Consider the following 26,303-nt stretch of genomic DNA (forward strand, 5'->3'; position numbering starts at 1 on the left):
TATTCATAGGTGGGAGTATTTAAGAATTGCAAATTAAATTGTCATTTAGATATTAAATATAGAATTGAACAGTTTTTGTAAACTGTGTATCAACTGATTTTATCAGTTATAAAATCACTGAAAAAAAAAGCACTTTTGAGTACTTTACATTTTTATTGTAAGACAAGAACAGTAATTTTTTAGGGTTATTTGGAAATACTTTTGTGCTTAGCAGCATACTTTGGCTAAAAAGCTACTATGATAGATGAATCTGATAGTATTGCTTCATAATGTAGTGTTTATCATCTCTCATGTATGAAAATCTCATTTTTATTAGCAGCTATTTTCATGGTAAAACCATTTTCCAGAATTCAGGATCTTAATAAGGAGCTCCAGGGGATCAGGTTTGACTCCTTTTATTACCATGGTAATGCTTTATCAATTTAAATTATGCACCATGATAGTTCTGTATTTAATGATCTCATTGGTTTACTTCCCTTTTTTTAAAAAGCCAGCTGTACACTTTATTTTTTTTATTGTTTATTTTTATTTTTTTATTTTTGGCCATGCTGCATGCAGAGTCTCAGTTCCCCGACCAGGGATCAAACCTGTGCCCACTGCAGTGGAAGCTCGGAGTCCTAACTACTGGACCGTCAGGGAATTCCTGGTTTACTTTCTTTATATTCCAGAATTGAAATAGCATTCACTTATCAATACCGCTGAATGATCTCCTTGGGCTTCATTTTAACAATTGCTTGCTTGGCTTTTGTTCCTTTCTTGTTACTCCAACCCCTCCCTCAGGCCAATCACCTCCTGCTCATTTTCTCCTGCCATTTGATACTCTAGCTAGTCATTGCATTATTCTGCTTCCTTCCTTGCTCTTCTGTCATCTCCATTCTGCATTATGCCTTTTTGCCTTTCCGACTTATGGACATCTATGCTGTTTGCTTAACTTAACTGTATGTGGTACTTAAGGGGTCTGCTGTTTAAACTCTGGTTTAGCCAACCCATTTCTTTCATTCAGGCTCTATTTGACATCTGTCTTCTACTTAAAACTAAATGGATGAATACTTACCTGCATATATAAAAACATTTTGTTATTCTAATTGCTTTAGATTGTTTGTTAACAGTGGTATTTCTCCCTAATTTATACTTACCTGATACTTCTGGTGTTTTAATGTGGTTCTGGTTGGGGGGAAGCGGAGAACTCAGCTATCACCTATGTAGACTTGAATTTTTCCTTTCCATATATGAAAAAGATTTTTATTTCCAGATTGTCTAGGTTCTTGCTGCTAGAAGTGTGGTGCATGGGCCAGTAGCATCACCATCACCTGTTGGTTAGAAATGCAGAGTCTTAGGCCCCACTCAAGACCTTATGCTTCTTAATCTGAATTTTAACAAAATCTCTAGGCAATGGATATGAACACTGAAGGTTGCAAAACACTGTTGTCTAGGTATTATCTCGCTAGTTGACACAATTAGCATGCTGACTGATAAATACCTGTGTACTTTTCTGAGCTGATCTTATTTAAATGTTTATAAATTATTTTGTAACTATTCATCCTGGTTCATCAAAAGTTATATTCTGGGTGGGTATCACTTCCATTATGAGGAAGCAGTGATAAGAATAATCTCAAACAATAGCCAGTCGCAGTTTTTTAAGTGAGGTTTTGTCACACATTAGATCTGAAACTATGACAAACTTTGTTTGTTTGTTTGTTTGTTTGGCTGCGTCGGGTCTTAGTTGCGGCATGCAGGATCTTCGTTGCGGAGTGCAGGATCTTTCGTGGTGGTGTGAGGGCTCTTCCTTGTGGTGTGCAGGCTTCTCTCTAGTTGTGGTGCATGGGCTCTCTAGTTGTATCACGTGGGCTCCACAGCGCACAGCCTCAGTAGTTGTGGCACGTGGGCTCAGTAGTTACGGTGAGGGCTTAGTTGTCCCGCGGCATGTGGGATCTTAGTTCCCTGAGCAGAGATTGAACCCATGCCACCTGCATTGGAAGGCGGATTCTTAACCACTGGACCACCAGGGAAGTCCCTGAAACTATGACAAACATTTTTGAGTCCAGTTTCATTGTTCCATCCTCCAGCATCAGTTTGCATCTGTGGATGAAGAACTGTTCCTCTCTTATCTTTTAGGCTGTGGCTTTTCAAAAGAATTTTGTGCACTTTGAGGTGTGGGAAAAAATACTCAAATTTCTATTTAATTTTTATCTTACATGAACGAAATTATGACTTACTGAAATTTGTTATATTGGTTAATAGTATATGTATATAATTTATGAGTAAATAGATATGGAGGGCCCATATTCAAATCTTGCTTGTATGTGATGACACAGGTTTATAGATTCCTCTGTGGTACAATGTGACAATCCCAGATTTTATTATTGGACTAGGAAATAATCTTGTAGTAAATTCTATACTGTACGTTGCTGTATGTGGTTGCAAATGGATAAGAGATAGTACTTACTGTTATTTGTGTATGGTTCATAGAAAAATAATTCTGTTTTCTGAGCACATATTAATAGGGGCTTAGAGATAGATCTTCTCTGTGCTTACTGTGATATATGTTATATGTGAAGTTAATTCACTGTGTGTGTACAGTTATTTGTTGATACCCTGAAACTTAGATTTATTTGTATTATTATATAATATTTATATTATTTATTTATGTACTTGCGCTTTAGGAAATAGTTTAAAATGTTTTTATTTTCATAGTCATGAAAGAAAAAAGTTCTTATTGCACTTCAAGGAGGAAGAGAATTGAGAACATGCAAAATTAATCTTTTATTATCCTTTAACATTCAAATGAAGTGTGAACAACATGGCTGACCTACAAATGCATTTATGTTTGCATTTTTCAAGAGCAATACTGTTGTTTAATAATGGTAAACAATATTTCAGTGAGGTTTTTTTGTAGGTTTCAGCGTCTTCTTTTGACTCTATGCCTAAGAATGGCAGTGGGAGGGAGTGGCAGAGAGAAACACCCAGATGAATGTGAGATAGTAGGATGTCACTTAGCACCTCAAGGGTGTTCAATTTTAAGCAACAGAGGTAAACTCCAAGGAGTGACTTTAGCTGGGAGCCATTCTATTTTGTGTATAGCTCGTGCTGCGTGTGGCTGTGACAGACAGGACTATGGTTGTGGTTACCAGAGGACACCCTTGTGGTCATAACCAAGTTGTGTCACCAAGATTCTTCTTGAGTGTCTGTCACATGTGTATCAGTGATTCTAAAAGTAGATAAAAATGAAACAAAGATTCATTTGGGAGTTAGCACTCCCAGCAGATTAGTTTTAAAACAGAACAGCAGAAGGTGTTGTGACATGCATCCCCAAGCAATTGTAATGATTTGACAGTTATTTAGCCCTCAATTCCTAGCCCTTTGGTTGAACTGACAGCATGCCTGCAAAGATAGTGAGGCCTGTTTCAGCCCCATTAATGTCTTCTTGAATGTTAGCCTGCAGTCTGGGTAATGATAAATGTTCGCTGATTGATGATTTTATAGTCCCAGAGGATTCTGGGTGGTTTCTGTAAGCCAGGGCAGTCAGTTTTTGTTCTTGTTTGGGCCTCTTGTAAGATTTTCTGATCTTTACTAAAATCGTTTTAAGTTGGCAAAAGGGTGGGTACCACCTCAGTTTTAATTAACTAGGGGTTCAAAGCCTTGTTTAGAAACTATATGATTTTGGAGGTGATGCTGTATTTAGCATGTGTAAGAGTCTGAGAACCAGAACAGCTTTTATCCACTGAGCTTTTTGTAACACTTACTGTATTTGTGAACTTTCATGTCTTTTAGGCTCCTTCACTTTTAAAAAACATGTTTTAAGTTATAAGGATAAATTTAATAACAGCTATTGTGAAATAATAACATTAGCTTTATTGTTTTCATGGTGTTTGCAATTTCATTTTTTAGATTCTTAAGAATTTAAATTAACTATCTTTGTGTTTTCTTTTTAACATGGCTCAGTTTCTATAGGAGTATATCTTGTTATACTAGTATTAAAAGGAGTATAAGCAGATCTTCTTTTGCTAAATATTTGTTTGCCATTTAGGAAAGAATTCATTTCTAGCATATTGATTGTCAATTTTTTTAAATATTTTAAGTAAATCTTATAATTGCCCAACCCTTTATTGATAGGGTATGGAGGCAGAGAAAGGAGGATACAGATAAACATTTTCCTAATTTATTGTAACTCAGAAATATATTTTCTTAGTTCATCCTTTTAGAACTTTACTTTTGTCTGTAAAGAAATTGTAGGGCTAATTTTTTTTTTAATCTATAAAGAAATTTTTTGACTTTAATATCTTAAAAGGAATAAAAGCAGCACTTCTGTTTAGTTTTTCAAGTAATGAACCAGAAACTTGGTTAGGAATGACCATTTGTAAGTCTGTATATTAATTAGATGAGTGTCATTATGCTCAATTAGCACGACTGCCAAATAATCTCTTTAATACTCCGGTCTTTTTTTTTTTTCCTCTAGGGTTTTACAGACAGCCCTCATTACAGTGATCACTTGAATGACAGTCGATTAGGGGCCCATGAAGGCTTGTCCCCAACACCTTTCATGAACTCAAATCTAATGGGTAAGTTGGTAATTTCTCCGCAAGTAGTCTTCACAGAGCCTCTTTGGTCAGAGACATTTTTTATCTCCTTGTCCAGGATGGACACCTAAGTATGTAGAAGAAAGTTTCTAAGTTTCTAGGGGCATCTGGGCTTTCTTTGTTCAGCTAAGTTTGAGGGGCAAGCGTTCAGAAATGTGGTTCCTTCTATTAGAGCATTATTGTCATTGCTATCAAAAAGGAAGCAGCAGTGTTTTATCTGTTAGTTTTGGCAGTGTCTGTGCCATCAAGCATTATGTTTTCTGCTTTCTGGGCAGGGAAGCATTTCAGAGACATTTGTTTGTAATTTACTATTTGTCTTAACAGTTGTATATATGTGGTAATTAAAAATATGACAGCAGTGATTTTAGGCAAATTTTACTCATTTTGGGCAGTATTTCTTTTGACACTGTTTGATCAAAACATAATAATATATTTAAGTGTTGCAGCATTTGTTTTAAGCACTTGGGTTCTTATTGGGGATTTAAAAATTTTTCTTCTGCTGTAGTAAAGTTGTACTTTGAACAACATTACCTACCACCTAAACCTGATTATTATTTTTGGCAAAACCTTTAAGGTTAGCCATTCTCTGTATCTCCCCCTACTCACTGCAAACCAGCCCTCCCTTCCTCTCTCCCCCTGCCCTCTCGCTTTCTCATATCAAAGTTTATAGCTATTCAATCTGAAATGATAAGCCCCCAATTTTTTCCCCCCAGTTTGGATGCCACTCTTTTATTAAGCGAGAATTTTACCTTTTTGCAGAACCTGATTCAAAAGAATCTGTTTTATGACATTATTTTTCCTTCTTGTTTATGCTGGGGCTGAGCACATTACAAAAGCTTTATTTAATCTGTCTTACTGGTTGTCAGTGGCTTCATGTTAATATGGAAGGTTTGTGTAATTGACATTGATTTCATTACTTTACTTCTTAAGGACATGACCTATATTGTGATCTTAGAATTGTCCTTTCAAGAGACAGCCATGCTAATCTAAGTGGATTACCCAAATCCAAAATCCTGGTGGTCTGCAGTTTCTTTATAAATGGTTTTGTTTAGCACAGTGTTTATTTCCCTTACCCTCCGTAAAGTATTGAGGAGATAGATTCTGATATTTCAGTGTGGATTTTGCCTAAGGCAGTTACCACTTTGAAGCCAGAATCATTGAGTATGACACAAGAGTAAAAATAAAACTTGTGTTTAAAATGACAATTTGTTTCAACATAAATAAAAGTGAAAATGAAAATCCTGGTATTAAATATATTATCATTCCAGGTAAAAATCAGAATTAAATATAGAACAAAATAATTATCCTTGCATTTGGCCAGGGAAAACTTTGTAATCTATCTTCTAAATTTTCTATCAAGCTTACTATCAAAGTAGAGTAGATGTGACACTCCAGATGGTTTCCTTTTGTAGTATAACTTTTCCCCAAGTAGCGTTTAATTTATGGTAAATATGGTAGAGCAAACTATAGTCAGTGTTTTTTTTTTTTAATTTCAGATTGAACTAAGCTTTCTTAATTAAAGATATAACTGAATTGTGAAAAATCAGAAATTGCCCTTTTTTATATTTATGTTCTTACCTTTATTAGCTTACAGAGATGACTCTTAAGTTCAGTAGAATTGCATCATTAGTGCAGCTTTGAGCCAAGGTGACTGTTAAAATTGTGGGGTAAGTGTGGGAAGTAAATGAATTCTAAAAAGTATGCATGTCAGTCACTTGCTCTGAGTAGTTGCTGACTAAAAATATTTCTGTAATTCAGTTTGAGGTAACATTTTCTTAGTTGGAGCAATTATGAACATGTGCTTGTTAGTTTCTTCAGTTTACAGATAATTATTAGAATACTTTCAGTAATCATCCATACCGTATGTATAAAATCAGCATCTAAAATAAGTCTTGAAATAAAAAACTCAGGTTTATAAACAGATTGATCCCTTCACAGTACAAATGAGAAAAATCTGCATTCATCTGAACTACATTGTGCAGTTAACCAGGTGCAGCTATACATTTTCATTGTATGTTTTAACTACCTAATCTTAAAAATGTTAATTTACCTATAAGAAAGGGGAAAATGACCCTGAAGAAGATTAGGCAGATATTGTTCAAAAGGATTTCACTGGTTTGGGGAATATCTGATTTACTACACTTCCTTCCTTTTATTTTCAGTACAAATGATCAAATGAGATATCTAACAGTTGAGTCTAAGCAATCTGCATGACAATAGCTAGCTTTTGGAAATGAATGTCCTTTAAATTGTGGAGCACCTCCATACAGCAACAGGCAGTCCCACTTGATGTGACTTGATGTAATTGAACTGTTAGATACCCCCAAATATGGGTTTATAGCACTCAGTAGAGTTATGGTGGATAGATTAACTTTGTTAGCCATTTGATAATTTAGGGGAGTTTTCAGGCTAAAAACCTGCATTGTTAAAGCAGGACTGAGATGTGCATGGCAGTATTAGCAAGCATTTGGAACTATTGATACCTAGTTGTCATAATAGGTAAAAACTTCAGAGTGATTCTGTGAATGATGAGTGCTCAGAAACAGTTAAAGCTAACTGGAAAGCTGTAACATGTTTCATCATTGCTGTCAACATATAAAAACACCATCTAAGGGGGGGTAGAATTGTGTGTCTAGGGAATGTTGTTATTTTTCGTATTGTGTTCAGCAATAAGCATATTTGCCTAAAGAAATAGTGGATTGTAGAGTGCTACTATCTTTCATGATGGAGCTCTCAAATACTTTAATGATTTTGTACATTGCAAAAATGAGAAATTTTATCTAACAAGGGTTGATAATGATTCAGTAATGAATGAACATGCACTTCTGTATTCATTTAGATATTTTGAAGTGTTTTACATGGGAAGTAAAACTCATGTTGAAACAGTGTTTCTTTTTAATGAATTCCAGAATTATCCTGTTGATTTGTCAATATGGAAAAGGGTGTTTTTCTTATGTTTCAAGTGAAATAAGTACATCCTTTTGGCACATCACTAAGTAATTAGCATCAAACAGTTCTGTACTCTATTATAGTAAAACTGCAAAGCTTTGACAATAGCAGTAAATTGCAGTAGTATCACCAAAGAGTCTTATTTATTTCTGTCCTCTTCCAGCTTTGGTCCATTTCTCCACCCTTGGGCCCTTCATTAATTTCAGTAATATTTGCTTTCCTTTACCTGTTGTTGATTAGATGTATTTTCGGTGATGGTAGGAGTAGTTTATTAATTGGACATAAAGGCAAGTTATTTTATAGAATTGCCTCCCTTTGATTCCCAAGTTATTGTGGAATAAACTACTCTATCTACTCCTCCATGTCTATCAAAGCTTTACTTATTTTAGGTGGTGTGTGCATGTATTGTCAATGGGAAACTTAAGATAGTACCTTCAATTTTCCTTTTTTCTGAGACCTTCATTTGTGTTCCTTTCTGAGACCTATGTTGCCTCTAGAGATGTTTTGCTAGTATTGTATCTTTTAAAAACTAGAAGCAACATGTGGTGGTATAGGAAAAAATACAGGGCTGAGAGTTAAAGAGATCTGGATTTTAATCCAGATCCTGAAAAATAACCTTCACCTTTCAGATAAGGTATTGCTGTATAGTCTCAAAGGTCTTCTGTAGCTCTAGAATTTTATAATTCTATAATCTCATGTAATATCTTTTATTCAGCCCTGGAAAAGGCTGCAACTAGAGTTGTAATTGATATTTTGCAAATGATAAAACTAAGGTACAAAAAAATTGTGTTTTTTCTTGAGGTCACAGAGTCAATAAGCAGCAAAACTGAATGTAGAGCCCATGTATTCTGACTCCCAGTGTTCTTCCACTAGGCACATTAGACATGTAAGGTACTGGTTCTTTCTACATGATACCTTCAGGGTTGCACTAGCTGAGCATTTTCCGAAACTATACGTATGGAGACACTGCTTTTGAGAGGTGACTATGAAAAAGAGTTCCATAGGGACATAACTTTGGAAAGCATTATATATCACATGCCCCCTCTTAGAGATTGAGATTGTACTTTGGGGTATTAAAGGGATTGTACTTTGGGAAAATAAGGCGGGGAGCTTATTTAATTATGTTTAGCCCATCACATTCCAGAATCAGATGATGCACAGAAGCCTTTTTGTAAAAAAGCATCATTAGCCTATGGGAAACTAGTTTTCTATGGAGCACACACTGGGACATATTTGTAGGTTGTGTTAAGGGAAAAATAAAAGATAAAATATGAGAGTTCTTTGAAATGTAAAGTAGCACAAGGTTAATAATACTGCTGGGTATACTTTTATAAGTCATTTTAGGCATCTTAGCTAATTGAACAGATTGGGTCCAGTTGTTGCATTGTTAAACCTCTGTTTTGTAAGTATTTGACTTATAAACAAACCAACTGTCCTTCCATTGTTGTTGGAGTCTGTTTGCTCAGCCCTGCCCTTCTTTACCTGACCGAGTTTAAAGGGCCCCCTCTGTTAGCAGCTACTGCATTTTATTTTCATCTCATTGTGGATTAAATAAGTTTCTCTGGGCTTGTCTGGGAATTTAAACCCAAGTACACTGTTTTCCTATATATTCAGTATTTCAAACAACCAAATTTCAAAGAAAACTCTTGTGTACTTGATTCTGCCTACACTATACTTTATGATTACTCCAGAAATCTCCTAGAGTTACAAAAAAGTGTAGAATCACCATTTTCAGGATATCAAAACGTAATAGAACCCTGCCTTCAAAAAGATCTCTAACTTTGACGTACAGAAATTCTTTCGATAGATGAGATAATGAAAATGATTATAATTGTGCTTAGGGGAAACAGTATAGCTTACTGTCTGGTTTGACAGTATTTCATAAGGATTAGGCCTTCATACTTTGTCCAGTGTTTTATTAACCCCAAGTCTCAACGAAGGATGAGTTATTATTCATTGATCTACGTTCTCTGATCTTTGGATGCTTACAAACACAAAATGTTGGGACTGGAAAAAACTTGAGTGAACCAGACCTAGTTATTGAAGAAACCAAAACCAAGAAAAATGAAATGAGTCGTTAATTAGGAAACAGGGATCTAACCCTCTTGATTCTAACTTAGCTCACAGCCCCCTTCTACTGCACTGCTTTTTTTTTTCTTTTTACCTCAACCATTTGTTCATTTGCTCCTTTTTCTACATTACAGCTTTTATATCTTTTTCTTCCTCTTGCTACTGCTTAGACTCTCATTAACCAGTCTGAATTATTGAACACCTTTTTCTTTCTCCTTCGTGTGTACCCATCCATCTCTTTATTCTGCCCTAACTGTGTGAAAATATCTTATAAATAACAGAAATTAACTTAAACTGTGTTCAACAAAAAGTGGTATTTATTGACTTCTTATCCCAAATGACTAGGAGTAGATTGATTTTAGGCATGGTGGATCCAGGGGTTCAATCACTGTCATCTGATCCCCCTCTTCCCCCTTGAAAGTGTTAAGAGAATGATATAAAACTGGAGAGGCAAATTGGGCAGAGAGGAGATTTGAAAAGTGGGAAAGAGTAGAGTGCGGTGTTCTTGTCTCTTGCTATCTACTTCCAGGTCCTACCTCCAGTCTTTCCAAATTGTTTTACATTGTCCTTTCTGGCTACCATATTACAGGTTACCTTATTCCTTAGTGGTTTGGGATGTTTTCTTTCAATGCATATATGCATTTTATTTGTAATACTCTGTTCCTGACAACATCATTTCTTTCCATGTCCTTACCCTGCCTCCTCAGCCTGAAAAGCAGCCTCTTTTCATAGTTAAAATGACTTGATAGCCGTTCTTTCTGAAACCTATCCAGAAAGCCAGAGATGAGCTAATGGTTTCTTTTCTACCCAGTCTGGGAGAGACCAAACTAGTACCTCACTTTGAAAGAGGTTCCAGAGTTTCAGGTGTACTCCTGTATAGACTCAGGTCCCTTTTATCTAAGAATAATTAGTCCTGGCGTGAATTATTTAAGAGAATTAAATAATTGCTTCAAAGAGATGTCAAGATTTTGGAAGATAGAGGGAAAAAATGTTTGGGGCTTTATTTTGAAAACTAAAGCTAAAATTAGAAAGTAATATTAACAAAACCATAAAATCTACTAGATTTTAAATGAACAAAGAATTAATTAATTGTTGAATTTTTTGGTGTATTTTTTTCTTCAGAAAATTGTATGGCATTATAGAAATGTCTTTTATTTCACATTTGAACCTTGTTGATTTTCTCTTCAGTTATTAACTGACTCTAATTCAGTTAGGTCCTAATCTGTCAATGGCTTTTGTGTTTGGTTAAATGATTCTTTAACATAAGTTTAAAGGACTTCGTGAAATTTTTAGTCTCTTGCGTGATATTCAACTCTCAGTGAATTTCTTTTGTATTTGCTTTGTATTATGGGTTATTTAGCAAAAGATTGACCAACAATGCCATTGACTCAGACCTGAGGTAGGCACACTATCTGTGAGTGATATTTCACTGGTATTTTTTTCTAAGTTATCTGGTCATTAGTGAATATTTTCATCAGGCCACAACATTGGCTTAACTCTGCAGTCTTGCAAAGTGGTATCTCCAGGGACTTATGTAAGGAGGATCACCTTTATTTTTATTTATTTACCCAATCCATTTGTTCATCATCATTCATGTGTTTATGCTCTGTGGTCAAGAGTAATCTTTACTGATCTGCAGAGTTTTATAGTGGGTCAGTGGCACAGATCTGATATGTGGTTCTTCCTTGAATCTTCCCATTGTTTGTGTCTGATTCTCACCAAGTGAACGTGAACTCTGAGGATATTCTGAGTTCTCTTTATGGTAGGGTGGATGACAGGGGCTGTGGCTGCTTGGTTACTAGAGAACAAAAGAATGATTTTTTTCATTAAGGAATTTCTATAAACCTGACAGTTTTCCTTGATGTGTATAATCTCAGAACCACACCATGGCACACAGTTGAGAATTTGGGACATATTTTGATTAGGAAAAGTCCTAGAGCAGCATTATCAGACCGTGTCTTTGATGTGGTAATATTTCAGATTCACTGCTTATGGTTATAATAATGTCTTTATCATTTACTGTAGGTTTTCTGAGCATTTTGTTAAAATAAATGCTATTTACAAATTAACTAAAATTCTCATAGAATATTTGCACTGGAATGGATCTTAGAGGTCATCTAGCTTAGAGATTCTCAATTGGGAGTGTTGAAAAATACATGATTGTCATAAGGACTGGGAGTAGGGAGAGGTGTGACTGGTACTCCTTTTACCTTGAAAACTCTGGAACCTCTTTTAAAGTGAAGACTCAGTACTAGGTTGGTTAGTGGTCACAATGTTTATGCAAGCTTTAATTAGCCACAAAATAAAAGTGAATTTTTTAAGAATTTGAAAGCATATCTTGAAATTGCTTTGGTTTAAATTGTAGAAATGTTACTGTTTGAAGGTATTCATGGTAGTTACCATTCAGTTGTATAGTCTTTGTACTATGTGGCTGTTATTTAATAAGCCTCACATTTTAAGTAAAAACTGTTGCTTAATTTGAGTGTCAATCCACTATTTTTATAATCACCTCACTTCTCAGCTTATTCCTTTTTTTCTTACAAAATTCAGCCTTTGTTTTTCATAGCTCACATTTTCTATGACTTCCAGGTTGGGTTTGTTTTGGTGGTGTTTTTTGGAATTTAAGGTTTTTAAGAATAGTAGAATTTGCTGTTCTACCTGTATTGTGGGGCTTTCTCATATGTATGGCTATGTTTTTATGTAATACTGTTCTCTTGAAAAATATTTTTGGTTATTGGCATATGCATGGTGTAGTGTGGTGAAGTATGTAACAGTCATTCTTAAATTACTTACTTGTTTTTCACTTTGAGAATACCTCTGGGGGCTTGTCAGACTCCTCAGATTGTATGAAATTTCTAGGGAGTCACAATTAAATGAGAGTAGAGTTCAAGGCCACTTCGGCTTGCTGAAAATTAAATCAATTCATTTTATTTATAGTTATAAATTTTATTAATTTATATTATGTTTTTTTCTATACTGATCCCTGAGATCAGGGGTTAGCAAACCTTTTTGCAAAAAGCTGGATAGTAAATAGTTTAGAGTTTGCAGCCCAGAAGGCAAAATCAGTGATAGTATGTGTAGGTACTTATATAACCATTTAAAAATGTAAAAAACTATTCTTAGCTCATGGGCTATAAAAATAACAGTTGGTGGCCTGGATTTGCTCTACAGGCTGTAGTTGGCCAATCTTGTTGTAGACAATTTACAATTAAAAAAACTTTAAATGGTAGCAATATCAATTTTTTGATTAGGTAATAAATCATATATGTGAAATTCTGTGGAGTGTACCAGGGTTGTTTTGTGTTTCTGTTTTTTTTAATATCCAGACGTGGTGATTGGTGGTTGTGGTGGTGGTGAATTATTTCTAAAATTTCCAGGGCTTCATTGCCTCTGTACAGAATGGTAAGTTACTTACTAGGTGAGTTGTTTTCCTGTTGTTTTGTCTTCAAGTGTGGTACTGATAGTTGCTTTTTTAGGCAAATGTCAGATTTTCTTCATCTGAAGTCCTGTTATTTCCTTAGTTTTCTATAATCTGGAATTTTTAAAATATCTACTTCGCAAAATAGTAATGTAAAACCGTAACTGTAGTGAATTGAACCTACCACATTAGGAGAGGAAAAGGTGAAAATTAGGCAGTTTGGTGGCAATGTGGCAGTGCGGCTGCTTTTCAGAGAGAAATCTTCAGAGAATAACTGTGGAGAAGAGTGTATAGAGAGAACCTGTGATGAGAGGATAATGTGAGAATGGCACAATCATCAGAAAAGTACTGTTGCTTTAGTAAGAGTCTGCACTCCCAAGTGGGGGATATCCCCAAAAATGTGTGCAATAAAAATATTATAACATTTTCTAGCTTGTATCTGAACATTTTTGGTAAGATAAATGTAAATTATGGATTTTTGTTGCAGTTTATAGAGTATATAATTAAATTTTTTCATGTACAGGGCTTAGTGATTTGTGTTTGAGATTTCTGATTTGATATGCTATTCGTCTTCAATTTAAGGCTCTCTTTTACCTGGAAGATTTAAGAAAATGTAGTGCTATACTTATGTGATAATTTTTATAAATATCTTCTTAGGTTTACATGAAATGAAATATGCTTGCACCAAAGAATTCCCATCTACTTTTTATTTTCCTTTCATACAGGTTAATCGTTTCAAGGAAATTAAATTATGCAGTCCTTCAGTGACAGCATTAAGGGCAAAGCAGTTTTACTCCTGGTGTGTGAGTGTGTGTGCGCATGCACTCATACACACTTGTATGTTTAGACAAGATAGGAGCACATTAAATATAAGCTTTTGTTTTAATTCATTTTACAGTAAGATTTCAAACATGCGTCTTCTAAAAAAAGTTTGTAAGTATTATCTTTAGGTGTTTTACAAAGTTAGTAGAAAGCATCTTCAAGTACTGGCATAGTAGCAGGTGTCTGTTTGTAATTTACTTTTCCCTAGAGATATTGGAGGGATATATGTATGTATGCACTCATAATTTGCATGTTGTTATATGTATCCTCTGTATCTGTTTATATCTTTTAAAAAAATCTGTCCCTGATTCCTTTGGTCAAACTGCTGCACTGAACAGTTTTAGGACATTGCAGTACATCTGAACTTCCCAACTCTTTTCTTCATAGAATGTGCTTTTAACTTTCCAATTTACAATGATCACTTAGAAGGAAAGCAGTGCCCCAAATATACTTATGAAGATGACACCCATTAAAAAAATACATTGTGGCTCTGTGTAACTCTGCCAGTGAGGAATTTAACCTAAGGATGTAAAGGAAAATATACATTGGGAATGTAAAATGGTATAGGCATTCTAGAAGACACTTTGGCCGTTCATTATATAACTAAAATGCAGTTACCATACAACTCAGCAGTTGTACTCATTTATCCCAGAGAAATGAAAACTTATGTTTACACAAAAACTTGAACACAATGTTCATAGCACCTTTATTCATAATAGCCCATACTGGAAACAATCCCAATGTCTCTCACTGGGTAAATGGTGAAACTGTGGTATATTCATACCATGAAATACTATGCAGCAATAAAAAAGAATGAACTATAATCAATGCAATGATTTAGATTGATGTTGAGTAAATTAGGCTGAATGAAAAAAAGCCACTCTCAAAAGATTACATACTGTGTGATTCCATTTATATACTACTCTTGAAATGGCAAAATTATAGAATTGAGAACAAATTGTTGGTTGCCAGAGGGTAAGGAGACAGGAGGATGTGGTTATAAAGAACAACAGGACAGATCCTCGTTCTGTATCGTGATTATGGTGGTGGATACATGAACCTGCATGTTTAATGAAAGTGTATAGGACCAACACCACGTGTGTGCACACAGATTTTTTAAAAACTGAGGAAATCTGAATAAGATCAGTGGATTGTAGCAATGTTTATATCCTGGTTGTGATATTATAAGATGAAGGAAATTATGTAAAGAGTTCTCAGGATCTCTCCATTATTTCTTACAGCTGCATGTAAATCTATAGTTACCTCAAAAGAAAAGTTTTAATTAAAAAGTATATACAAATAGATGACTGAACACACAAATTAATTGAAGGAAATAAAAAATTATAGGAAAGTAGGTTAGGAAATACAGGAGGAAGAGAAGGATCAAGGATGTGCAGAGATTATTTTTCTAGAAACATTTATAATGGAAATTTAGACCAAAATAGTCACCCTTGTGGCCTATTAAATCACTGAAAATCCATGTATTTCTTTTTTTTTTTTTTTTTTTTGCGGTACATGGGCCTCTCACTGTTGCGGTGTCTCCCGTCACGGAGCACAGGCTCCGGACGCGCAGGCTCAGTGGCCATGGCTCACGGGCCCAGCCGCTCCGCGGCATGTGGGATCCTCCCAAACTGGGGCAGGAACCCGTGTCCGCTGCATTGGCAGGCGGACTCTCAACCCCTGCGCCACCAGCGAAGCCCCAAAATCCATGTATTTCTAAGGCTGGAATGTCTCTTGAACTTTTCTTTTTAGGAAACTGTACAACTATTAGCAAGTAAGAAGAAGAATCTTTTCATCAACATTTGTCCTTCACTTTGTGTGCACAGCATTATTGTACCTTTGGGCAATAGGGAGTGGGAAACATCAAAGGCCAAAAGCCTTATGTGTGTTCTTGAGGACATAAACAACTTGGGAATATTTAGAAAGCAAGATAATCTGTATTTCAGAATTGAGAATTTACATGGAAAAGTATTAGCAAGAAGGCTTGGGGTGAGGGAAAGGTAGTAGGAAGCATGTCAGAGAAAAATATTAGAAGGTCCTAAAGTTAATTTTTTAGTGATAAATGTTGCCTAGAGCTGATCCTTGACACCTTTCTTTCCCTGGGAGGCAAAGTAGAAAGATACAACAACGGATTTTGACTGGGCCTGTTCTCCCTTTTACTTGACTGAGAAATGAGGTTTGAGGATTAAGTTGACTGCCATTTATAATCTCAATTAGATGTGAAAAACTCTGTCCTCTCCTCTAAAATGCTAATCCTACTTAGGAAACTCTTCTGTAGTTTTCAGTTTTTCACCAGTCACAGGAAGCTGGCTCCCCTGGAAGAGTTTGAGAATCTAGGTGAGGCTATTCTGGTGATCCCTGGGGTTAGGTATTTTAGACAAACAACACCTTAGAGGGAGTTCTGGCTTAGAGTCTCTTGAGGTAAATGTGGGGGAGAACTGTGGAGGGTTCTTGGAACTGGAGTTGAGAAAAACATCAGTAGGCTAATTCATAACTTCCCCTTGGATTTTTAAGGATTCTACCTAATTTGTCAAATTGTTTTCTAAGCTTTTAGAGAAGTCTTGTTTTAAATATGCGTACAAAGAGCCAATAATAAATTTTCCAAAATTTGGCTCTGTGTTGTCAAAAAATTTGTGTCATTTGTGAAAAACAGAGGCTATAATTCTGAATCTTTTAAAATCATAATAAAATATCATGCACTGTAAATTAAGGTTTTTAGAAATACTTTAAAAATGATTATTATTAGAAATGTGGATGAGTCCTTGGGGGCAGACTTTTTTGTATATGTAAAAGCTGAAGTAAAAACAAACTACCCCTTACTTAAAAAGAGGTTTAAGATAAAGTGGCTAAATCTCAGATTTCCCTTTTTACTTCAGTGTGTCAGTTAATCTGGCTATGGGGTATATTTATCTAGTGTGAAGCCCACTGATGCATGCAAAGCTGAGCAGAGTACAGTTTTTCCCAGTGGGTCTTCTTTCTCTGGGCATTTGTAGCTGTGCTTCAGTGTGCAGGGTCAGCTGGGGAAAGCTAGAAGGGCTAAGATGTCAGCTATTGTAAAGGTACTAAGATCCTATCTTAGGAAGGGAATGGGACATCTGATCTTTTAAAATATATATTTCTTATTTCCTTTGAAGCAGTTAGTTGGAAGTATGCACAGTGGTGATGATTATTAATATTGTAAACAGGACAATCTATTAAATTCTGTACTATTTAAAGAATAATTCTGTAATTATTTTTAGTTAGCCTAGGCTTTTCTATGAGAATATTGGAATTTTTCTATCTCTTGTCTTAACATCAAATAGTTTAATTTATATTTAGTTAATTTGAACCTATGGCCTAGGTTAACTATTAACTAATTAAACCAGCTTAGATTATTTGCCATAACCTATTTGTCATATATAGTGTTTTAGGTTGTTTTGAGATGAATATTGAATACTACTGTATATTACAGTAAATAGAAATTGTCAAAGGTAGCTTAACTTGCTCTCTTCATAAAAATATTAAAGTTATGAGATTTATTTAATGTCATTAAATGCTCTTATTTAAATCACTTACATGTTATTGTAAATCACAGTTGTACTTAAATCAACTATTAGGAATCCCAAATCAAAGCAAATGCACATGTAAGGTATCTAGAAAGCATTACTTTGTGAAGAAGCATAATTAGAGAAGGTATAATGACCATCGAGCTGCATAAATCGATTAAGTAATATTTTAATTCAAGATTCAAATGGTCCTGATATTTGTAATGAGAACATATGGAGATAATTTAGTGTCACAGGAAACCTGACTGAGGAAATTTGGAAGAAGTAAAAATCGTTCCTAAATTGCCCAGCAAATTGTAAAGATGTAGCTTTCTCACCATGCATACTCATGGTAGCATAACAATGTATAGTATATCTGATTAGTGTCATAATGGATTGCCTTGAAAGATAATGGTTCTGAGGGTCAGTAAAGCACACGGTAGGAAAGATTTAGTTAACGTGATCAATCTGGGTCCAGAAAAACCCAAGACTTTGTGTTCATCTGATTACTTAGACTTTATTTTACAGAATTCTGTTTTAAAACATTTAAGTGTACTATAGTCAGGGAAAAGTATCATGCTTTTGCCTTTAAAAGCACTGGCAGAATAGAGTAGCATCACAAATAGCATGAAACTATAAGATGCTGAATCTTCTTGCCCGTGTTAACAGCCTCTGATCTAATGTGTATGACATTCTTGCTTTTAAAACAGAATCTAAACAAATGCTTATGCACTTGAGAAACTGGAGTCATTTTTCTATAGTGCCCATTACTTATTTCCTCTCTCTATGACTAGGCTCTTGGGAATTTGGTTGAAAGTTTATTTGTTTTTAATTGGGAAAAATGAGACTTTTGAATACAAGAAAGAAAAAAAGTGCAAGAGTAGTAATATAGTCTGCTGCCTTCTTTCCAGTTCCACAGATCCTTTAATTTGAGAGGCTCAGTTCGTGTTTATAGGCTATTTGGGCTGGGCGTAGATAGAATGAATGCATTGGCTGTGGAAAGCTAAAAACGGACTTGATTCATCTCGTATAAATGAGGAAACTGAGATGTTAAAATTAAGGTACTTGGAAGCCTCACCCAACATTTATTGAGTTGTTAAGTAAAAAGAAAAAAAGAAAAAAAAAAGAGTTGACTGTGATAGTAGGAGATTCAGATTGCAGTGTGTGGGTTACTGGGCTAAAATTGTGAACAGAAATGTAGAGTTTCAGTGAATGAAAAACACATTAATATCCTGTCCCAGATGCAGTATGTTTAGTGTTAGTCCCATGTGTAGGGTCTTAAGATGAAGGCATATTTGAATGTCCTCCCTTTTCTGGCTTGTTCTGATCCTGTTCTACTTTTTTTTTTTTTTTTAAAGATGGAGCTCACCTGTGACAGAGCTGGCTAGGCCTGAATTCATTTGCTTCTGGTTGGCTTCTTGGTGGAATGTCTTGTTATTTCTCCCTGGGCAGAGGCATGGAACAGCTGAATCCCAGGGAGTTTCAGGCCAAACTCTGTGAAATCATAGTACCTACAGCTTTTCTTAGGGTTTTGTTGCAGGCATAAAAAAGAAATTTTGGATTCACTAGGCGGGTAGTGGCACTTGCTTATCCTTCCTAATACCTAAAGAGAGAGAGAGGTAATTCAAACTGAGACCCTTGGTATACTCTGATTGAGTGAAGATGACTCAGAGAGGCTTCATTAGCAGACCTTGATAAGATTTCATAGTTTGCCTGCGTGGCACAGAGGAATTGGTAGGTTTGATTTATGTGTCTTGAAAAGAATAAACACTTTGTAAATGGGGAGAGGGCCAAAACAGAGGATTTACCAAAAGTTGCATATGAATAATGGGCTAACCCCTCTACTTCTTTTAGATACCATAAAGAAAGCACTAAAACCCTTAAGGATGATCACAGGAATATTTCTGGAGTGTATAGTTTATACTTTCCATAATGTGATTTAGAAGGAAGGGAAATCCTCTGCTCCTCATCAAATCTTGGGAAGGTGGAAATGAGAGTTGCACTGGGAATTTTTCAGTTCCAAAGCATGAACCTTCTCGCAGCTGAGGGTTCTAGCTCCCTAGATTTGAGCAGGAAGTCCTAGGTCTTAGGACCATCCTCCACGCCAGACTGGCCATGTGACCTGATTTCACTTGAATTTTTAGTGATCTGACACCATAGGGCAAAGGAGCCAAGCTTTAGGTAGCTTTTTCAGGGACAAGCCCTGGGTTAACTGTGCCCTGAAGGTGGGTAACTATTTTGGCAGATTACTTGGAGGTAGGAAGTAATTCGCTTGGAATGCCCTCAGCTCTCCACTAACTGTGAGTGATTGTGCATGGCCAAACTTCAACTTGATCTCAGTGGCTGTTCAGATACCGAGGAGCTGCAGTAGGGCAGCTTAGATTGCTGTCTTTTGGAGTGTAGTAGTTGACGTTCCATCCTTTCAGTAAGGCCTAGGTGGCTTTGATTTTCTGTGGAAAACCAATAGGCAGGCAGTTCATTTTTATGAAATTGGTTTGGTATAGCACAAATTGTAATAGTTCGTCCCATAAGAGTTTTAATATACCACATGTATCTTCATATTTTATTGAGTGCCTTCTATATGTTAAACACTGTGCTTATGAGTATGGGAACCAAGATGAAAAAGACAACGTTATCTGCCAAAGAACTATTCTGGACTCAGACTTTGTATTTAATAAACTTATGATGTGTATAAAATACAATATTGTCTGGACATTAAGTTCTAGATCATTCTGTAGGAACATAGTTCATTTGATTTAATTGGGAAAAGAAAAATAAAATTCAACTCATTTACTTAAATATAATTTTCACTTTGAATACTTTTTTAAGTCTTTAATTATGAATTTCACTTTTTCATGACAAGAAGCTATCATAGATCTGTCTACATCATTGTCCTTTTTGTACTACCTACAAGATCTATTTTGAAAATACTCAGAACATGGTGGACATTGGCTTACGTTGGGAGAAGCTGTGACTAGTAGAAATGACTTAAAGGAGCAAGTCTGTAGGCAAATTCTTAGGAAAGGCTGTTCCATCTATTTTTGCCTAAATTTTAACTCAGTGCCTTATATTCTACTAGCAATTGATTTGGGTTAATAAGCATAATCTTTCAGAATGTTAATGTGTTATTAAAACTTAGTCAAGTTGGATTGCTTAATTCCTAGCAGACAAGTTTTAATTGAGAGAAAAGGGAATTCAGTCATTTTGGAGTGTGATATACCGTGGATGACAAATCACTGAAGGGATCTATAGTAAAGCGTTGAGTACTCTGGGCACCAGCAGAACAGGGGGATGCTAGGTAATAGGAGAGGATTATATAGTGAAATGTAAGAAGAAAAAGTTATACTTTTTCCACCTGTACTCAGAAAAGAAGGAAGAAAATGCCATCTTTCTTATCTCCTGTTCAGTTCCCAGATTACCATTTACACAGGACCTGACTGTGTTGGATTCTGTTCTAAGTGTTTCTATAACATTGTCTTATTTAATCCTCAGGAAAAACATATGAGATTGGTGTTGTTATGTTCATTTTACAGATGAGGGAACTGAGGCACAACAAGATTAAGTACTTTCTTACTTAATACTGTTAGTAGTGATAGGGAGATGTTGGTCTCCTTGACTCCAAAGCATATGCTTTTAAACCATCATACTATACTTAACCTGGGTTCCACATATGGATATTTTCTCACATACGGATAAATTCCAGGTTCCTAACATAGCTAGTTTATAAATAAGATTATGGGACTCGGTGGTTCATAAATTATTTATTTTTTTCCTCTGGTAGACAGTGTTGCATAATATTTTCCAAGTATGGATTTTCTTTTAATAATTCTTTGTTTAGATGATATGTGAGAACTATAAGATCTTGCCCTCTGAGAGATTATAGTTTAGAATAGTTTATATAGTCATTGCCATTCTCATTTTAATTAGACTGCAGCTTTATTTTATTTTTTCCCACATAATTTAATGGCTGGGAAGCAGGTATTTTGTTTAGTTGTGATAGAGTAATTGAGAAGAAGTCTGGGGACAATATGATGAAATGATTTATTAACAACTTTTCTTGACTACCTTTTCTGCGTGTGAGTTGATTTAAGTACTAAGTTCGCAAATTTCAGAGTTTCCACATTCCAAAGAATGTGTTACCATTGTTTGGCCTCAGTGTCAAACTGCTAACTAACCATGTAAGTTTACTCTTTTAATGACAAGTTTTATTTATGAGGAAAAATAGAACTAAAGTAGAAAAACATGCTTTATATTGAAATTCAACTGCCAGCATCTTTAAAAACCCAATAAGATAAAAAAGGTAGGAAAAAAGCATACTAATTTCTTTATAGTAAAAATCATGTTTATAATTAGGTATTACTCACTTTGATAGAAAATGACCTCTCACATTAGTATAATTTTAAAATCTGCTTTGAATGAACAAAACTACTTCATTACTGTAAGTAAGAGCTACTTTCCTGCAGCAAGACTGATGTCAGACTACCTGGGTTCAAACTTCTGGCTCTGGTTTCTTTAGGGTCTTTATATATAAATGGAGGATAGTGATTATGCTTAAGTTACAGGATTGGTTTGAGAATTAAAGGACGTACTCAGTGCAAAGAGCTTAACATACTACCTAAGCACATTGGTAGTATTCAATAAACATTCTCTGTTATTGATAAATCAAAATTTGTAATAACATTTCCCTCAGTTTTGGATAAGGTCATTTTATTTCCATTTGAGTCCTGCAGCTCTTAATATGAGAACTATTGCTAAAACAATTGTGTAATTTCAAAAGCAGTTTTACAGATCGCAAAAGATTTAGGAAAACTTGCAGATATTAAAAAAATTGTTTTTATTTTGTAAAGAGATCATATTCAACTACATAATCTGTCCACTGAAAAATAGCAGGGAATCATATTAAAGTTCTGTTGTTGATAATTTTTATTGAATCATTTTTTTTTCTGTTATCTTTGTTCTTTCACTTCTTGCAGTGCAGAAGGCTTATCTTGTATTCAATACAGTGATCGATTTAATTGGCTCTGCAGTATTTAGGATGAGGCTGCTAGGCCAGGGTGTATTTGGCAGTACAAGGAAGGCAAGCTTCAGCATTGATTATGACTCCACCTCATCTCCATTGTGTTATTTCTAAGTATAGACACAGCTTGGTCCCCTGGCAGTGACATACAGTAAATGTCAATACCAACCTTTGTAAATGTTAAATAAAAGAGCTGACTGAAGGGCAGTGATTCATTAGGAAAGAATTTTGTCTGAGCAGATTAACTTTTATTTCTGTTAACCCATGTTAAAAAGTCACTGCCTCTTGAGTCTTTGGATATGATTGAACTAGAAACCACACAGATGAAGGGCCTCTCTTCCCTTTAATAGGTGCTTTGGATCTGAGATATGTGCTGTTCTTTTGAAATATCTTTATCTATTTTTTCTTTTTCAATTATACTTTGACATCTGGCCAGTTTGATCAGCATCAGACAGTGATATTTACCTAACTTACAGAGCAATTGTCAGAAACCTTCTGAACTTCATATCTGTGGAGAAATATTTCATTATAGATTTTTCAGTTAGTAGTTGTATTGTTCATATGTGTGTTACTTCCTCAGACTCACCTGTCTGGATCAAATCACTAGTCATTCTACTGCAACAGCCTTGTCAGGCAGACAGCCAAGCAGCCAATGTATTTTCAGTTTTTTGTGTCTAATGTGTTTTCTATTTCCTTTCCAGTTTTTCTTCTCTTGCTTAACTAGTGCAAAATCAGCCTATGTGTTTTTAAAGTTGTTAACATTCTTAAAATTCATTTTAAATGCTGCTTTAACTAGCCAAAAATGGAACTTGCATATCTGTATATTTACATAATACTTACTTGAAAATATTTTGTACTTTCCATAAGGTACACTTACAAGAAATTCTTCAGGTTTTCAAAGCTAGCAATTTTTTTTTTAGGAGTTATGACTGTACTACCTACCCACCACTTTCTTAGAGTAACTCATTAGTTTGTTCTATCATGTGATGGGTTAATCATGAATTTGCAGTTAATGAGGGGCTATTTATTTCATGTGTACCTTCACAGATTTTTTTTTTTTTTTAGTATTTTCTATGTACTGGACTCATATACTATATGTTATTTTTGAGACTCTGTAGTCAAATAATTGTAAACCAGCTAGTATAATTTAAGTTACTTATTTATATTATTTGGACACAAAATCAAGAGCTAGATTATCTTTTCTTCCTCTCACATTATCCAGCAGCCCTCACTCCATATGGACACTTTATACTCTTGATTTGGGACTGTTGTAACTCATAAAGAAATGGGCAGTGTGATAACAATATCATTGATTTAGCATAAATTTAATAAGTACCATGTTCTCCCTTGGCAGTTGTAAATTGCAATTAATCTCTTCCTCTTCTTTCGCATAGTGCGTTGTATCTCTTGAAGAATAAAGTCAGTTGTTTACATTACCATATTAGACATTTTTTGACCACCAACATTGTTTGTGTTTCAGAACCTCAGTGAAATCCAGGGCATTCGCATATCTCATCTTTATTCCCAATCACTTCTTGCCTTGAGTCTTAGGTCGTAATACTATTTGCCTGCTTATAGTTACCTGCTTAGTTCAGACTGTTTCATGTTTGCATGCTTTTTCTCACACTGTTTCTTCTAACTGAAATGCCCTCCACACCTCTCTTTGACTGATTACCACTTCATTTAAAAACTTAGTGCGTTTCTATCATTTGCTGGATACTATGTTAGTTACTTGAATATTCATTGGTATGGAAAGCAGTTATGACCCTGAGCTCCTGGAATTTTCAACTCATATTTTAATTTTTCTCAGAAGTCTTGCCTAAACTCCCATCTTGAACTCAGGGCTCCTTTTCTCTGTGTCCATGGCATCCTGTACATGTTATACTGAAATTTGCTATTTGTGTGTACTTGCTTTACTTTTTTTCCAGTTGGATATTTAAAAAAAAATTTTATTGGAGTATAGTTGATTTACAATGTTGTGTTAGCTTCAGGTGCTCAGCAGAGTGAATCAGCTACACACATACATATATCCACTCTTTTTTTAGATTCTTTTCCCATATAGACCACCACAGAGCATTGAGTTGAGTTCCCTGTGTGTGCACTTGTTTTAGATGGACATTTCTTGAGGGTAGGATATCTTGATTCATTCCCCCCACCCGGTGCTCTGTTCAACACTTGATAGACAATAGCAGATGCTCAATATTTGTTTGTTGAGTTACTTTTGAACTGTAGATGAATAATGTGATTCCTGCCATTGGTGGATTCTCATGACTTGTAGCTCTCTATGTGTTTCGGCTGTGTTATGATTATTTGCATGCGCATCTTTCTTTCCCACTAAATTGCCAGCTTCTTGAAGAATATAATGCTATCACATTTAAATTGGTAGGCCCCATCATAACTTAATGCCTTCTCACAGGAGCTGTGAGAGTGACTCTTTTCTTAAGAATGTTTTTTCTATATGATGGCTCCTGTGAGAACCACCTGAGTGAGAAGTCAGGTAGTGTCTGGCGAAACAGGTAACTTGTTTAGTGAGAGACTGGAAGAACTTGGTTGTTAAGTGGACTCAAAATGCCTAATGGCTCTGCTCTGCAAATGAGCTGATACTGAAAGGTAATCTGGAACAGGATTTTTATGAAGGACAGTTTTTTGAAACTGGAAGAAGTGGCATTCTTTAAGGTATGGTCTGGGACTGAAATGAGGTTCAGAGGCTGTATAAATGATGATTTATCCACCAGTGAGGTTACATGACTGATGGAGAAAACTGAAGTCCCTCTGCTAGTCTAGGACAAAAATGAAGCTTGACTTCACTGATTGGTAGAGCCAGACTTTGTCACTACTTACAGAACACATTTCTGTTAAGTGTACTAAATACAAATTCACTTTATTCTGAAATTAGAGTATTTCCAATGAGCTTACCAAATTCATTTGAACAATGGTATTCTTCTTTTAAAAGGGTAATGTTCATGGATACAGCTTCTTTGTTCCTGGAGTGATTTGGGAGGGATTCTTTGGAGTTTTGTGGAGTTGTAGATAATTAATTTGGTTGTCATCTGTATATTTTCATTATGATGAACACAGTATGTCCATGTGTGAGATCAGAATAAAATAGAGATTTTTATTCATATATTCTTTATTTGCTAACATTTATTGTCTTCTATGTTATTCAATCTAAGATGTTTTCATTTTTCCTGCTTCTTACCTTCGTCTCTTCTGCAAAAAGACATACCCAGGCTTCATAGTCTTCCTCAAATATCACTTACTTTAAAAAGCCTTGCTTGATTTTTCCCTCATTTTTCTATTTTCCATGGCACCTTTAAGAAATCGTGAAATTTGCCTTCCATTATAGCTTCAAGTCCCCTTCATCAGACTTTAAGCAATCTTAGGAGAGGGAAACATTTGATTTTTATGAAGCACCATCACAGAGCTTTGATTATACTTGTGTTAAAACCAGAAACCAAGAAAAAGAAAGACTGTACTTCTCATAATGATGGTTATATAACAACTACAATTCATTCAGCACATACCTATGGGCCAGCTGTTATAAGAATCATTTATTCATTTATATTAAATGAATCATTTCATTCATTTATATTAATCATTTCATTCATTACTTATAGCAAAGTTGTTTTATGGGTAAAGGAACAAATTTGAGAAGTCAGCAAGCAAACCTGCCTCAACAGCTAAGAAGTTAGGAATTGGGAAGTAGAATTCAGCTGTCTCTGACTCCAGAGTCTATACTCTTAAAACACAATGCTATACTGCTGCTATAATTTCTCAGCTTCAAATAGAACCACCCAAAGAACCAGTTCACCCTATCATTTTCTTTCCTGTTTTCATTTTCATTAGGACCTTTGGAATATGTCATTTAAATAAAATTAAATTTGGAGTGCAATTTTCAGGAAAATGTGTAGTCAGTAGCCCTCTTG

At 35.2% G+C, this 26,303-nt stretch overlaps 1 protein-coding gene across 4 annotated transcripts in view; it reads left to right on the forward strand.

Annotated features, from left to right (window-relative positions):
• The window catches only part of TCF12 (transcription factor 12), a 383,916-nt gene that overhangs the window by 179,703 nt on the left and 177,910 nt on the right, over positions 1 to 26,303 (forward strand). For all 4 annotated transcript variants that reach the window (XM_082846535.1, XM_082846531.1, XM_082846532.1 and 1 more), the window contains one exon: positions 4,457 to 4,559. In XM_082846535.1, coding sequence (XP_082702661.1) covers positions 4,457 to 4,559 — 103 coding nt within the window. The remainder of the gene's footprint in view (positions 1 to 4,456; positions 4,560 to 26,303) is intronic.

Source organism: Leucopleurus acutus, assembly GCF_964270905.1.
Source record: "Leucopleurus acutus genome assembly, chromosome: 1".
In the NCBI taxonomy this organism is placed as follows: domain Eukaryota; kingdom Metazoa; phylum Chordata; class Mammalia; order Artiodactyla; family Delphinidae; genus Leucopleurus; species Leucopleurus acutus.